General features: G+C 36.2%; 2 protein-coding genes across 3 annotated transcripts; one reads left to right on the forward strand and one right to left on the reverse strand.

Moving 5' to 3' along the window:
- Positions 1 to 219: 219 nt before the first annotated feature.
- On the reverse strand, positions 220 to 8,967 carry LOC113120111 (solute carrier family 52, riboflavin transporter, member 2-like). Of its 2 annotated transcripts, XM_026289995.1 has the most exons (5): positions 8,690 to 8,967; positions 3,520 to 3,657; positions 2,560 to 3,412; positions 2,083 to 2,206; positions 220 to 1,545 (listed from the first exon to the last, which is right to left on the reverse strand). In XM_026289995.1, exons 2-5 carry the CDS (start codon positions 3,647 to 3,649, stop codon positions 1,336 to 1,338), a joined length of 1,317 nt encoding a protein of 438 aa, XP_026145780.1. In that variant the 5' UTR covers positions 3,650 to 3,657; positions 8,690 to 8,967; the 3' UTR covers positions 220 to 1,335. The 2 variants fall into 2 exon arrangements, with proteins under 2 accessions (XP_026145780.1, XP_026145779.1); XM_026289994.1 differs by lacking the exons at positions 220 to 1,545; positions 2,083 to 2,206; positions 2,560 to 3,412; positions 3,520 to 3,657 and adding exons at positions 4,399 to 7,303; positions 7,399 to 7,515 and having other exon boundaries at positions 8,690 to 8,953.
- An 853-nt stretch (positions 8,968 to 9,820) lies between these two features.
- On the forward strand, positions 9,821 to 16,273 carry fbxl6 (F-box and leucine-rich repeat protein 6). The gene is made up of 9 exons (XM_026290022.1): positions 9,821 to 10,693; positions 10,799 to 10,957; positions 11,083 to 11,146; positions 11,234 to 11,365; positions 11,709 to 11,816; positions 11,984 to 12,097; positions 12,457 to 12,688; positions 12,907 to 13,147; positions 15,937 to 16,273. The coding sequence occupies exons 1-9, from the start codon at positions 10,140 to 10,142 to the stop codon at positions 16,064 to 16,066; spliced, it is 1,734 nt and encodes a 577-aa protein (XP_026145807.1). The 5' UTR covers positions 9,821 to 10,139; the 3' UTR covers positions 16,067 to 16,273.
- Positions 16,274 to 16,307: the final 34 nt, after the last annotated feature.

A 16,307-nucleotide genomic window follows, 5' to 3' on the forward strand; every position in this document is an offset into this window, starting at 1 on the left:
AGTGAAACAAAGGTTAGCTAAGCAGAACAAGCTTCAGTAAATGTTTAATAACCATTATGTATTATAAGAATGTAGTAAAAAGTGACTAAATATAACTACTGATGACTAGTTTTACATTTCTGTAGTTTATAGGTCAGTTTTTAGGTTTTTATTTATTTTTGTTTGTTTGACAGAATAAGCCCCACAACTTTGTTTTCATACCACACTTGCATTTCTTTGTTTTAAAATGAACCATTTATTTACTACAAAAACTCTTGAGATCTTATAACAGCACATAAAAAGTGCATAAGAACATGTGAACATATTCAAAACAGCTTATAATAGTTCTGTGACACCATATTATTTCAAGCTTCATGGCATTTTGAATAAACTTTTTTTTCCTCACATCTTCATTGAAAAAAGTATCAACATTATGTTAATACTGTGGACAGTTAATTAACAGTTTTTAAATAAAGGCTTTAATTAAAGATGTCAGGAAAGAGTTCAAATCTCCAGCTCTCGTAAAACTAAACCTGATTTAAACCCAGTTTTTATTCTGAGTTTATGCAATTAGTATCAAGAATTAGTGTTAAATGCCAAAAATTACACATACCACAAGATAATAGCAGCTGCAAAATCAGATACAATATCATTAAAATACTGGCCTCACATCTAAAATATTCAACATCAAAAGGGTAAAACATGGCAGCATCACACATGGCAGATACGACAGGTTAGACATACTTTCAATAGTACATTTAGAGCCTGTATGTACATTAAAACTAAAAATGTACACAAACAAAATCAGATATTCAGAGCTGAGTGTCTAAATATAAAGAAATAATGGAATGTGATGATACACATTTTTAGCTTGTGTTTGTCAAAACAGGAGTTATAGAAAGCATTGTTTTTCCAGTTAGGAACAATATAAACTTACCTGATTTGAATTCATTAACAATGACCAGCGTGTTGTTGGGAATAAACAAATCACTGTGTATAAAATATTATAGACCGTATAAGTCTACTCATTGGATAGTGCATATTGTAGTTATAGATCGCTGACTTAGATTACTGATTTCCGAACAATTGCTCACATGCTGATACCATTTTTTAAATCATATTTTCCATTATGAAGTCACACTTGCTCTGATATCCAGACAGAGATGTCTTGTCTTGGTGCATGAAAACACTTCTCGCTTAATATAGATCAAGTTCAACTCTTTTTTTTTTTTGCATTGCGATTAACTTGAAATGTCCAGTGAAGGCATCATGTTTACCATCTTTTTCCATGTTAGATTAGACGTGACACCTGTTGTATAAAGACCTAGGGTTAGTGTTAAATCAAGGGCTGTTATATTAACTGCAGTTGTCTGTGCAATCCTGGGCTCGCTGGAAGACTTGGTACACACTGACTAAAGGAAACATCGTGAGAGCTCCAATGAGAGAGCCAGCCTGGATGAAGACCCCACACCAAAGCAAAGCTGCATGCCCTGCTTCGTGAAGCAGAGTCCCGACTACAACCTTCAGGTAAGAGAACAAGCCAGTGAAGATGATCCAGGATATGATCTGAATAAAGAAAGAATTACAGGCTTCTGTTAAAAAAACTTAACCTGATAAATAAACGGGTTCTAATATTTTCATATAGTTAATAGCATTATTGTTATACTGTATTTACAGAATATGTGTGTACTATGTGTGGGGACTATACATGTGACTTATTTTCATCAATTGTTTTTAATTTTTACCCTAGAAAGTATTGTAAAAAATATAAATAATAATAAAATTATTAAAAGTATAATTAATTATTATATTAAATGTTTAATGCATTTATAATGCAAGTATTATTTTACAACAATTGCCCCATAGACTTCCACTGTACACAGCTATGAAAATAAGAGGATTTTGACTAATTATCTTTGAAGCATCTTAACAAATGTCTTACTTATACTCAAATCTTTAGAGATGATACAATAATGAAACAGAGTGGGGTAAAAACCACTTTTGCACATGGTAGTTCAGTGGTGTAGTAAACAGCACTTTTAACATTTCGAGAGATTTGTTCTTAGTTCCTCTTCCACTGAGTAATGACATACAGTTACTAACCACAACAGCAACTCCAGATTGACTTCCTAAAAGTGGTGGACAGGGACTCAGCGCAGCCAAGGCCATGAGATAGGCAGCAAAAATACAGCCTCCCAGTGACATCATTCCAAGACCAATGCTGGACCTTTAATGAAACCATCCATTTCAATTGTAAAATTGAAACTAAATTAACAACATTTACACCAAATAATGATTTGACAAATTGTACATGAGCAGAATTTAAATCAGGGCCACTAGAGGGACACTGTCCTGCAGAGTTTAGCTCCAACTTCCCTAAACACACCTGCCTGGAAGTTTCCAATATGGCTAGTAAAGCCTTGATTAGCTTGATCAGGTTTGTGTAATTAGGGTTGGTGCTAAACTCTCCTGGACAGTGGCCTTCCAGGAACAAGACTGGACATCTCTGATTTAAATTAACAGGGCCTCTAAGCATTGTTATGCACATAAAAGAGTCATCAAGAACTTTAATCCACTTACCGAAGTAGGACAAACATGGCAACAAAGCAGGCCAGAGGGTTTGCAATGTTGCCCAAGACGACAGAGAGGTGAAAGGTCATGGTGCCATAAGGGAGACAAGAGAAACTCTGCACAGACGGCAGCACACCGTTGGTCAAAGCATTGGATATTCCCAGCAACAGGAGCAGGTATATATTGCGTGACGTCCAGAAGGCCACAACAGGTGCCTGTTTTTCAACTTCAACTTGTTCCTCGGAAACTGGAGAACCTCCATTTTGTAAAGGGTGCATCTCTTCCTCCGTTTTCACTGTTTCCTGCTCAGTCTTTGGAATTTCCTCTGCTGCCGTCGGAGTGACCACTCTGTATGTCAGAGCAAAAAAACAGAGGGCCGAAACTGCCAGCATCACAGACAAGAACCAGAAGAAGTTTTGGGCAGGGAAGTTTTCTTTGAGATAGTGGGGCTCTGTGCCGTTGGCCGTCTCAACGCACTCTAGTTTCCCTACACCCTGACCCAAAGCGACCACACAGGGAAAGAGAGCACAAAGACCCTGTCCGACAAAGAATGTCCGGATGTACTGCGGGGGGTAACGGAACATGAATGGTAAGAATGTGACGTTGGAAGTGCAGCAGACAAATGACAGGATAAAAGTAAGCAGCAGGAATGGGACGGATCTTGGCTCTCCAGCTATAGTGACCACATGGGACCAAAAGAGAGCAAGAAATACACCTGCAACCACTGCTAGCACTTGTATGATGTGGATGAGCAAGCGTTCATTCAGCCATCCTGGAGCAAAGTGGTGGGTTAAAGTCACAGCCACTGGACCCAGATTCCCAAATGCAATTAGCACTGAAATATAGGCTGGCAAGTTCCACTCTGTAAAGACATGACATGTTTGAAGTTCTACAGTTATCTGGATAAATACAACATCTATTAGGTACAGATGTGGTACATGTTGAAGTTTTTATTAAAACACTATTTACCTTCAGGTAGAACGCCTACAACAACTGGCAACTCAACCCATAATGAGTTCACAGAGATCCATGAGCCCATTCCAAACAGGGCCACCAGAATATGTGTAACGATGGCATGATTCCACCATGTATCTGCCATTTATATGTCTAGGAAAAGGGCACAAGTAAGTTAGAGCATCTATGTTTTTAGATAGAATTAAAACTTAAAAACATGAATGACTTCTCGCTTTCACTGAAATGCTAAAATATCAGTTCTCACTTATATACAATAAAGCAATATAGAATATACAGTATATACCAATGTAAATTTAAAATATAAAAACCAAAAAATCTGCTAAATATGTATACACATACATGTAAAAATAATTATTTCTTTTATTTTTTTTAATTAGTTAGATTTTATATACTCAAATGTCTGATGCTGCAAACCGTTTAAAAATGTTATAAATAAAAAGCCACTTGTAACATTGGCTAAAAAGGGTGAAATGGAAAAAAAATATTGGATGGCAAATTATAATAATAAAAACAATATGTGTGGATGAATCTTAAGTCTGTAACATTTTAATTGCTTAAACTGGAGATCTTTAATGAACTGAAAATTCCATAATTTAAAAATATACTTATAACATTATAAATGCTTTACTGTACTTTTTCTCAAATGGATGCATCCTTATTGAATAAAAGTTAATTGTGTGTTTGTGTGTATATATATATATATATATATATATATATATATATATATATATATATATATATATATATATATATATATATACACACATACACAAAGATTATATATATAACATTATTTAAATATTTATTATTATTATTATTAATATTATTTGTAGTACTAGTTACATTTTTAGTTAATAAAAGTCAGGACAAGTATTTTGCTACAAGTATTTTATTTTTTGATGCAATTTATGTACAAATCAGAAATCAAACAATGAACTAATTAACTGTTTTGATACTAATAATTTCTAGTATTCCAGTAAAAGAACAAACTTTATAGTAACAGAACATTTGAAAACAAAGCTTTTTTACCATATGTAAAAAAGACAAAAAAAGAAAATAACATGTAGAAAGTAGCATGCATTCAACATTTTTATAATGTTAAAACACAATCAGAGGAACTCAAAGTTCTCCGTGTAACAAGGGCCAAAAACATTTGCTTTCTTTGTATCAATATTAAGCCTTTGATGAGTTTGCAGACCAGTGGCTGTGCTTTGGTGGTCTAGGGATGATGTTTCAATTGGGGTCCCTCGAATCTCAGTGTAATCATGGACATTCTCAGTTGGTGTTGTAACTATAACCCTCTCATTCGGCAGGACATCCTTCAGTGTAGAGACCATGTCACTCAAAGAGAACCCTATGTGAGTTAGCTTTTTGTCTCTGGAACCCAAGATGCTCTTTTGGTAGTTCAGCTCACAGCGAATGACCTCACGTATATGCGCATGGCTTTCCCCTTCTAGTTTTGTGAGCAGTCTTTCAACGTCTTGCTTGCTTTTACATGGGCCACCATATTTTGAAACGGCTCCAACAATCATTTTCCTATAAATGTGATCCTGAGCTTTTTGCTTTAGTCTAGACACCTTCATCTTTTTTGCAGCATTGAGATTTGCTCCGTCAAAGATGGAGTAGCGTTTTTGAATGGTTTTGGTAGGTGACAATGTGACTGCTGCTGATGTAGGCTGATCTGCTGTCTCTTGGGTAGCAGGTTCTTGGTCTGCATTTTCGGAAACTGAACCCTCGGTCCGACCAAGAGCTTTATCAGGTCTGTTCTTCTCATAAGGATACGCATGACCAAAGGGGTATTCGCCCATCAGATGTGAAAATGTGCAGTTTGCCATTTGAATGGCTATATCCGTAGGAAGATCTTTGCAGTGTTCACCACCAGGTAAGAAATCTTTAAGATTGTCCTCGAGTACAGCAGCAAGGGCTTTCATCATCCTCTGTAAGCAAGCTTTTATAAGAGTACCAAACTGGTTCTCTGCATTATCACGGCAAAATCTGAACACTCCTTCGAAAGTCCCCTCTTGCATTGGAGCCTGTAAGAATACATTCACAAAAGCTTCTGGTTGCAAAAGGCAACTTGCATCTTGCGACCATTCCAGGAGCTTTTCGTACAGGCATAGGATGTATCTACTGAAAAGAGGATATTCTCCATCGCTCTTCAGAAGCTGCCAAAAGGGTCCCAAAACTTTAAGGTAGACAACAGCAACCACACAGACTAGGGCCTGCAAAGCCTCGTCGCTTGCGTCAGCATTGACACTCTCCAACAGGATATTCGAGTCGTCCTTCATGAGCTGCAGATCAGATAGAAAAAGAGCAACATCTTCCTGATGGTGAATGAGTCCAGCGGCTGCTTCAAAGTAGTTAATGATTCGATTTGACCTATAAATAGGCAGTTTGGAAGGGTGTTTTCTTTCAAGGCAAAAAGCAAGCCAGTGCCTGCGGTAGTTTGGGTTGGTCTCCTCGCTTGGACATAACATTTCCGAAGCCATGTGAATGTAGCGGGTCACTGCGCTCTCATCAAAGCTGACAAAACTCTGAAATCTGGGGTGCTTGTCGCGTCCGAGTTTCTCGCCTGTGGTGTTCACTATATCTTTTTCAAATAACATCATTTGCTGTTCAGTTACATCAATGAGTTCAAAAAGGAACTGGCAGATGTAACGGAGGAAATTCAGCGGTGGCACCAGTGGATGGCTGCTTCCTTTGACTTTGTCATCAAGGGTTTTTAGGTTAGCATCTTCTTTCAGCATTGCCGAAAAGTGATTTTGAAGCAGATCCAGTGAAACCACCTTAGCGGCTTCATTCTTTCCTCCATTCATTTCTGCAATCTTTTGCCAAGATAGCACAGAAATATCAAGAAGTGTTACATTGTCGCCTGTGTCTGTTCTTGGGTCTTCTTCCACATCTTTCTGTGACTGTATTGGTGTTTGATGGCTCTTTGGTCTCTGTTCCCTTTTGACACCGAATAAATGAGGCATTTGCTTGGGTTCATGATGAGTTTTCACAGTCATATCTGTCTGCGAAACATGGAAGGGCTCATCTTCCTCCTTGACCAAAGAGGTGGGTTTATGACTAGAAATGCGGCGTTTCTTTTTCAGATGTGCTTTAATCATTGCCACCCTCCTGTATTCAATATCATCAGCATCAGCTTCAGGGGCAAGATCAAATGGAGTCTGAAGAAACTCGTCCAGAAATCCGCGGCTCCTCTTTCGGCTCCTCTGATTGTTGCGGTACTGTATTCTGAAATTCTTTAGACTTGACCGTAGGAGCCTATAGGCTCTTTGGATCTTGCCATCACTACAAAATAAAGGCTCAAAGTTACGAATCCAGGACACCAAAACAACCGGGTCTAATTTCTCTCGTGAAATAAAATTGGTCAATTCAAGAATGAGACCGTTTGTGAGACCAGTTAATTTTGCACGTTCAGAAAAGTCAGACATTTCAAGTAAATCTCTTCTCCCGATTCCGATACTATCACATATAGGTCCAACAAATTCAAAGTTGACATCTGACTCAAGAAAGTTCTCCCTGGCATCTCCTGTTAAGCTCAATGCTGTCGTGGTGTTTCTCTCAATCAAGCTTCGGAAATCAGCTGACTGAAACATTGGGACAATCTTTTGAAGCCACTGAATTAAATCAACCCATGAAATATCTTGCTCCTCTCTCATCAGTCCAATCTGGACCAACATACGGATTTTCCAGGGCTTTTCATCCAGCTCCAAAAGCTCTCCGTAATGAGCACCAAGGAAGTCGTCAACAAGCTTGGAGTAAAAATCATCCTCTGCAAGACATAGTTTACAATGTAAATGAGCAGATACTTAAAGTCTTTTGTTTTGATGGTAAGTCATTGAATAGAAAATGAAAAGTAGTACTCACTGAGCTCAGCAGCAATGGTCTTCGCACTCGCACTAGAGGAACCAAAGTCTTGCAGGTCCTCCATGGTTGAACATCAATGTGGCTTGGCTTGTTTTTTAAACCATCTGGTGGATCACGCTTCCAAATAAAGGCCAGATAAATGTTTTAGTAATAACGACCAGAGAATGATAGTCTACAGATGATCTTAACCGTGCAACAAAGATTATCCTTCAGGTTTTACCAATTTCCAAATACCAATTTCCTATTGGTATTACAGGTTTATTCTCTCATCTTCTGTTTTTCCATCTTTAGATGTACAAGACACATCCTTTGAGATATGATATATAGATATATATATATATATATATATATATAAATATATAAATAAATAAATAACATTATTAGGTTTGTTTCCTTAAAAATACACAATGGTAATTTTGGAAAAATGTAACTAATCGATTCTTAAAATAAATAGTAAGTACTTATAGTAATAGTAATACTTAAATACACAACTATAGCTTGATATTAGCCAATGCTGCCATCAGAAAATTTGTTACAATTACACCTTTTTACACTTTTTAAAGGACATCCCATATTAATAAATTACCTTCATTTTACAGTCGTGGTAATATTTATAGGAATGGTATCTGTCTTTTCCATGGTAATATATTGTAAGGGTTATGAATTATATAGGTGTTATGATACTTGTTGCGCAAGTCACACAAGAGCACAATAAATCGAATGCATTCATGGGATAAAATTAACACTAAAAGAATGGTGCAAAAGGTCAGTTGCATCACTGCTAGCTTTACTAACATAAATCAAGGTCACATATTCTGTCAACTTGGCAAGTTATTTATTAGTTATCCTGGAGTACGTTAAAGTTAATCAGGTAACAAAATGTTCACACCTCATTCGCGCACGCGGCTGATTTTGTAAGAGAGTTATGTTGTGTTATGGACTTCCAGCTATTATTGACTAAATATCTATTTGCTTGTTTAGGTTTTACTGTTTGAAATGTCAAGTAACGCTAAAGTTACCAGGGTTGGAAACGAGAAAAATACGTTTACATTCTTCGTGGTTTGTTCTCTTGAGCGCGAGAGAATGCATCAATGCACGGATCGAGAAGTTTGGAAACATGCTGCCTGTTTGCTATTACTGTTAGAGATAACCATTAATAATCCGTTTAAACAATGTTATGTAGCAAACATGTTTCAAACTTAAATAAGCCCTCAGGAGAAACCACCAGACATGTATTCATGTGTTTACATCAACTGTAATGTCTTAGTGCGAAATCTCGAAATGTACTCACCGACTTATTGTTCGTCTGTAGTATTCTTTGCTTCGTAGTAAATAAAGGTCTGCAGCGTGCTTTTCTCCTTTGACCCTTTGCAGTGTGTAGAGAGAGTCGGGGATTCCGATTCAGCAATAATTTTCAGAAAAAAGAGGAGCTTCCACTCTATATCCTGGACATCCCCTGTTGAGTCACGTGTGCATCTAAAGAGTCTTTGATTGGACATATTCCATGCATTCTTTTGAAAGGCTATGCTAGTCCACCCATAGACAGTAAAAGAAACGAAAAAAAAGAGTCCACCTTGCTTCAGCGAATCAGTTACAAAGAGTCGGTTCAGTGATTCTTTAGCGTCATTACGTAATTGCGTCATCCCGTCTACCCTTATCCTGGCCAACTAGTGTAATGTTAAATAATATTTTTGCATTCTTCTAATGTCAAACTGAATGATTGTGTACTTTGCGGTTTGCACTCCGGCACGATTTTTATTTTTAAAATGTTTGTGCAAAAACAATCTGTCCAAACTGTTCCAATAAGGTACTTGTTGTTTCTTAGGTTTCTTTTCTATGAACTTTTCTATGCCTCGATTTTGTCATTTTTAACATAAATCTAGTTCTAATTATATATATATATATATATATATATATATATATATATATATATATATATATATATATATATATATATATATATATAAAGGTATACGTTAGAAATGGGAAACAAAAGATTCTTGTACAATTGACTCGCGAATCCATCGGACCGATTCAGTCCGAGTTGTGAATGAATCGTTTATTCAGAATCGTGAGATTCAGACATCTTTTTCAAACCATCGATAAGACTCAAAAGATTTCGTTAACGAATCTGACGACTTTAGCCTTTGTATCAGATATCAAACAAACAACGTATATTCCAACGTATATTCCATTTAATCCATATTCCATAATCAATTTATTTTATTTAGAGCTGTACTGTGTGTTCTCGTGTTATGCCTCCTTAATATTAGTCGCTTTGGATAAACGCATATTCTGAATATTTTTTTTAACAAAATCTTTGGTGTTTTTTTTTAGAGTTAAATTCTCATAAAAGAAATATGAGAAGAATGGCTAGGCTGGGCATGATGTCTATGAGGCTGGGCAGATCTTGCATCGCTGTGTACGAAAGCGGATATGACGACATTCGTTGACCAAAGAAAGACCATCATGGCGCTCGGCTAACTACAACAACAAAGGAGTATCGTGCAGATAGTGTTTCAATAATGGTGCTACGGACGCTAAATTAATTTACACGACTGGACAGATTTTCAGCAAAGACCCGAAAACCGCTGTTTAATCTGTTTGCAGCAATGCACAAAAAGGAGCTATTTTTATAGTCAGCTATCTAAGTCGTTCTTTTGCCAATTTTATATATTTTGTTTACAGTCTCATGAATGACGCTGTTCAGCGAGGAGATCCTTAGTGACCAACAGTAAGGCATGGAAAGTACAATAATGGAGGTAACGTTACCCAATTCAAACACAGAGCCCGAGTCTCTCCAGGCTTCTTCTGGAGAAATGTCAGCCACTCAATCCAGCACAGCTGGGACATCCCAGTCTGCACCTACAAAACCAAAAAAACTTTTGAAAAGAAAAGCGGATTCCGTCACGGATGACAAAACCAAAAAGAAAAAGAAAAAAACTGTAAAACGAACTGTAAGACCAAATTACACCATCCAGGAGGGAGAGGACATGCTTTTGATTATATCAAATGTAAATAGTAGTGACAGCATATGGAAGCCCAAGCGGAAGGGATCTAAGAAAAAGAAAACAAACACAAAAGGCAAGAGTAAAACCTCTGCTAACAAAACGAAAAAAGCAACAGTAAAAGTAATCCCCAAAGTCACAGAGCGAGCTATTGATAAAAACGTTGATTTGGAGATTGTTAATGCTGATAGCTTTGACCGCTGGGGTCAAAGTTTGCCAATAGAGGTCTTGGTGAAAATCTTTCAGTTTGCAGTTCTCCAGGATGGAGCCGTACCTTTTCTGTGCAGGTGATGCATATGCTCTGTATTTGTGATATTCTGTTTCTGTTCAGCTTTGCTACAGATACTGTAATTGCTTTATGTTGACAGTTCATTTGTTTTCTGTCTTTAAAGGGTCGGCAGAGTTTGCCATCTATGGAATGGAGCTGCATCCTCTCCAATCCTGTGGCGTAGTGTGTCAATTGGCTACTGTTGGATTGAACCCGGTAAGAGTCAGTTACCTGGGACAGAACAGAAGATTAGGAACACTATAGACTGGCTAGCTGAAAACAGGTCAGTGATTGAACCAGACAAGAAGAACTTGAACACTTATGAATCTTTTCAATGTGAGATAATACATAGATAACAAGCTCCATCTATGCTAAACAGCTAAGTTTTGTTATTATTGTTTCTCTCAGATTTTCTCAGCTGAGAGAGTTCTCCCTTTGCCACTGGAAAAAACATGTTGATTATGTGATTCAGGTAATGACAATCAATCTGTTGTGAAATTTTGGACCGCTTTCTAAATCTGTTTCTGATAATCTCTGTGCTCTGTTTTTTTTTTTCTAGAAAGTTTCACAATCATGTACCAATCTTCATTCTCTCAAACTGGATTACTGCACGGGAATGACAGACACAGCCTTCCAAAATCTTGGTTCTCAGTGTCGATCATTAGAGAATATAAATTTGCAACACTCAGAGGTTTGTATGCAAACTGTTGGCTTAGATTTGAAGGGAGAGTTACCTAAAAATGAAAATTCTATTTTATTCACCCTTTTGTCATTCCAAACCTGTATGGCTTATTTTTTTCTGTGGAAAATAACTTTGATATTTTTGTGGGATTTGAGAAGATTCGGTTCAAGGTGCATGAAAAAGACCAGCAAGTCAGTACATAGTCACACATGTTAAAACCTTGGGGTCATAGTCAAAGAGATATTTGAATGACATGAGAAGTAAATGATGACTGCACTTTCTTTTTAATGTGAGCTTTTACTTTATGAATTGTAAGTATTTTTTATTGTAATTTTTTTTTTTTTAAATCTAGTTTAATGTTGATGGTCTGGTGTCCTTCCTTGAGTCATACGGCAACCAAATAAAGAAAATTTACTTCACACACAGCACCAAGAGCGACAAACTTCTAAGTGCTTTGTCTGTAAGTATATATTTTTACTATTTACTTTTAATATGCTTACTCCCTCTGCTTTTTAAAGATAGTGTAAACTTTGAAATATATTATAAAATGTCTTTATTATATAAAAGTATGTGAATTTGTAAACTTGATATCTGTTTCTGATGATTGAAATGTCTCTGAAATTAAAGAAAGGTTGCTGTCCTGAGCTCATGCTGCTGGAGATCAATACTAAATTAGATGGAGGATACTGCCAGCTTCCCATCTGTATTCAGGCTTTGCAGATTGGATGCCCTAAACTCCAGGTATTAAACTAAAATGTGCCATGATGTACACAAACCAAATCTATTATCACTCCTCATATATATATATATATTTAAATTGAATATGCCTTAGTTTCATTAATTCATTGACATATCATTAATAAAAAAATATTTAAGACCAAGAAAAATTGTGTACAGTGATTGCACAGCTGTCATTTTTCAGTTAATCGCACAGTTACTATTTGAAATTCTAAAGAATATTTGACATATTCCTCTTATTAATGGTGACATGTTCCAGAATGAGAATTTATATATATTTTTTTTTTTTTGCAAAAAATGATACTACAAATATAAAATATTACAATCCTATTTTTTTTCTTATAAATTATTTTGCAATTTAGACTTTTAGGTTGATGAATGTCACTCCAGTTCCTAAAAAGATCCGCAACACACCGAATTCAACATCTGGTTTTCCCATGCTAGAGGAGCTGTGCATTGCCACTTCCTCTCACTCTTTCATGACTGACGGTGACCTAAACAATGTGCTTCATGGCTCCCCCCACCTGCGTGTGCTGGACCTACGCGGTGGCTCTCGAATCACAGCCACTGGTCTCTATGCTCTGCCTTGTGAGAGTAAGTCTTGATTTTGGAATAAGAAGAAAGTGAACATTGACGTGCCTCCCACAGTAGGGAAAATGCAATGTAAACCACAAAAATGCATATGAACATGGTTCATATGATCACATGGTTTGATGGACTTTCCCCTCATTTTATTCTCATAGTTTACTGTGTGGAAGGATATGATCATACAATGTGCTTCTTTTTACAATTTGCTGTCTTGTCTTGTGTAGGACTGGAGTGTCTGTATTGGGGTCTGTACTTCAACAGTAATGCCATGGTAGCATCCAAGAAAGGCATACACATGCTTGCCCACAAATGGAGCAGCACCCTCAGGGAACTTGATTTGGCCAACCAGCCATTTTCAGAAGAAGACATGGAGATTGCCATGGGGCGTCTTGCACATGGTGCTGGAGTCGATTTGTTTCGCTCCCTGAACCTCAGTGGTACTAAAATCACTTCATCTGCACTCAGGTAATAATGTAGCTATGCACATATACTTAGTAGACATGTGCCGGTATTCGGTAATGCAATTACATTTTCTGCCCAGTGTTTGCTTATTTTAAGCAATCTGGCAACCATGCGCACATGCACACTCCTCATTGCGGAAGCGCCGCCGGTGATCTGAAAATACTAACAAGCTGGAGTTTAGCGATTAGAAAGTGCACTTAGTCGACCGCTGATGTTTGAATAGAGAAACATAGACTATGGGCCATAGACTTTCATGCTACAAACCTTCTCTTAAAAATGCAGACAATTGACAGACTTGTATTCTTAGCTTAAAAAACTTGTAATTTAAAAATAAATAAATACTTATCCCAGTTGCATAGTTTAAATTGTCAATTGCATGCACTAAAAAAGTTGACAGAATGCACTTTCTGTACTTGTTTTGCACTACCTCAGTTTCATATAGGCCTACATGTGTTCATTTATTAAAAAGCAGTAAGTGATCACTTGGTCTAGTTTTTTTTTTAACTGCTTAAATTAGCTGTTAAATCTAAATTGTTTTGGTTTTGTTTTTTTAATGGCAAAAAAAAATGTTTTTTAATTATTTAGATACAAATGCAAACATTATGAGAGATTGAATATCGATATCGACTAAAAATGTTTTCTTTATATATTTCCCAGCCCTAGTGCCAGATACTTACAGGGTTAGTTCATCGAAAAATCTAAATTATGTCATTAAAAACTCACCCTCATGTCGTACCAAACCTGTGAGACTTCCGTTTATCTTTGGAAGACTGTTTAAGATATTTTAGATTTAGTCCGAGAGCTCTCAGTCCCTTCATTGAAACTGTGTGTAAGGTATACTGTCCATGTCCAGAAAGGTAAGAGAAATATCATCAAAGTAGTCCTTGTGACATCAGAGGGTCAGTTAGAATTTTTTTGGAGCATCGAAAATACATGTTGGTCCAAAAATAGCAAAAACTTTATTCATTGTCTTCTCTTCCGTGTCTGTTGTGAGAGAGTTCAAAACAAAGCAGTTTGTGATATCCGGTTCACAAACGAATCATTTGATGTAACCGGATCTTTTTGAACCAGTTCACCAAATCGAACTGAATCATTTTAAACTGTACGCATCTCTAATACGCATTAATCCACAAGTGACTTAAGCTGTTAACTTTTTTAATGTGGCTGGCACTCCCTCAGAGTTAAAACAAACCAATATCCCAGAGTAATTAATTTACTCAAACAGTACACTGACTGAACTGCTGTGAAGAGAGAACTGAAGATGAACACCGAGCCGAGCCAGGTTTGCTCACAGGTTTGGTACGACATGAGGGTAAGTTTATAATAACATAATTTAGATTTTTCGATGAACTAACCCTGTAAGTATTTAGACTTAAAGGTCACGTTTTTTGTGGGTTTTTTTAAGCTTTGATTGTTTACAGTGTGCAATATAACACGTGTTCATGTTTCACATGTAAAAAAACACTATTTTTCACACAATTCACCTATCTGTTTACCGCTGTTTTCACTGTCATAAAAACGGGCTGATGTCTTCCTTGTTCTATGAAGTCCCTCCTTCAGGAATATGTAAAGAGTTCTGATTGTGCCAGCGGTTCCTGTGTTGTGATTCGACAGCAGCTGAGGGCACTGCCCACTTGCTTCTCAAAACTACTCCAAAACAAGCCCAATCGCGTTTCCAGGAGGGCAGCGTGCTCTAAGCTCCTGTCGAATCACAACACGGGAACCACTGGCACAATCAGAACTCGTTACTTATTTCTGAAGGAGGGACTTCATAGAACAAGGAAGTCATCAGCCCGTTTTTATAACAGTGAAAACAGCGGTACAGAGAGGTGAATTGTGTGAAAAATACAGTGTTTTTTTTACACGTGAAACATAAATACATGTTATATTGCACACTGTAAACACAATCAAAGCTTCAAAAAAATACAAAAAACGGGAACTTTAAATAAAATATCTCGCTTGGCATTGAACTTTGAGCTTTAGAATTTTACAGATATTATTTATACTCTAACAACAACATAACACACTAACTAAAGTTTGAAACATGGTATCACGAAGAACGGGACCTTTAATAAGCTATTTATAAAAAAAAAAAAAAAAAGTCATTTTAATCTGGACTGCAAATTTCCCTAGATATTGTTATATTGTTTTTAAAGTGTTTTGTTTTTTTATTGTTAATTCACACTTTACATTAGGGCTTCATTAGTTAACATTAGTTAATTAATTAGTTAACATAAACTGCCAATGAAAAATTGTTCTGAACATTCATTCATCATAGTTATTCCAATATATAATAACACATTCAAAATCTCAAGTTGCAGCTGTGTTATTTAATGAGCTAACATTAACTAAGATTTGTATTTTTTAACTAAGATTAATAACTTCTGTAGCAAATGTAACTATTGCTCATTGTGAATGTTAATGAATTAACTAAGGTTAACTAATGAGATCTTATTGTAAAGTGATATCTATGGGTCTTTATAGTTTAAAACTTTTAACTTTATATTTTTTTATTTATTGCTTTATTGTATGTAAATTTTGTTATTAAAAAATTAAGTTATTTAGCCTGTAGATTTATAAACTAAATTTCAATGCTGTGATAATACTGTGTATACCATGATAAAAGCATAAGCAATTAATCACAACAGGGAAATTTGATACCGGCATATCCCTACTTTAAAAAAAAAAAAATTTAAAGTGTTTATAAATACTCAATAATAGAAATTGCTAATATTTTCTTTTTTTGTTTTAGTATATAGTTATGTTCTAATACCATTTTGAATGTTTCACAGGTTACTAATAAGCCAGTCACCAGCACTGAAGTACTTGAATCTGTCTTCTTGCCGTTATCTGCCCAGAGGACTCAAACGAGTATATCATGGTCGAGAAGACATTCAGCTACTACTGGACAAATTAGACTGAACATGTATATTTTGCAGAAACTCTGATATTAAATTCATTTTTAAAGTGTACAAAATCTCTCTCTCTCTCTCTCTCTCTCTCTCTCTCTCTCTCTCTCTCTCTGAGATTTGTATTTAAAGATAATGTTAGGTTTGCAACTATAGTTTTTTTTGTTTTGTTTTTTCATTAATACTGTTCGTCTTTTCTACCCTAATTGGCAACCATTTTTCTCATTTTCATGTGCTGGAATTCAATAAATGTT

The sequence above is a fragment of the Carassius auratus genome, chromosome 19, assembly GCF_003368295.1.
Source record: "Carassius auratus strain Wakin chromosome 19, ASM336829v1, whole genome shotgun sequence".
Lineage (NCBI taxonomy): Eukaryota > Metazoa > Chordata > Actinopteri > Cypriniformes > Cyprinidae > Carassius > Carassius auratus.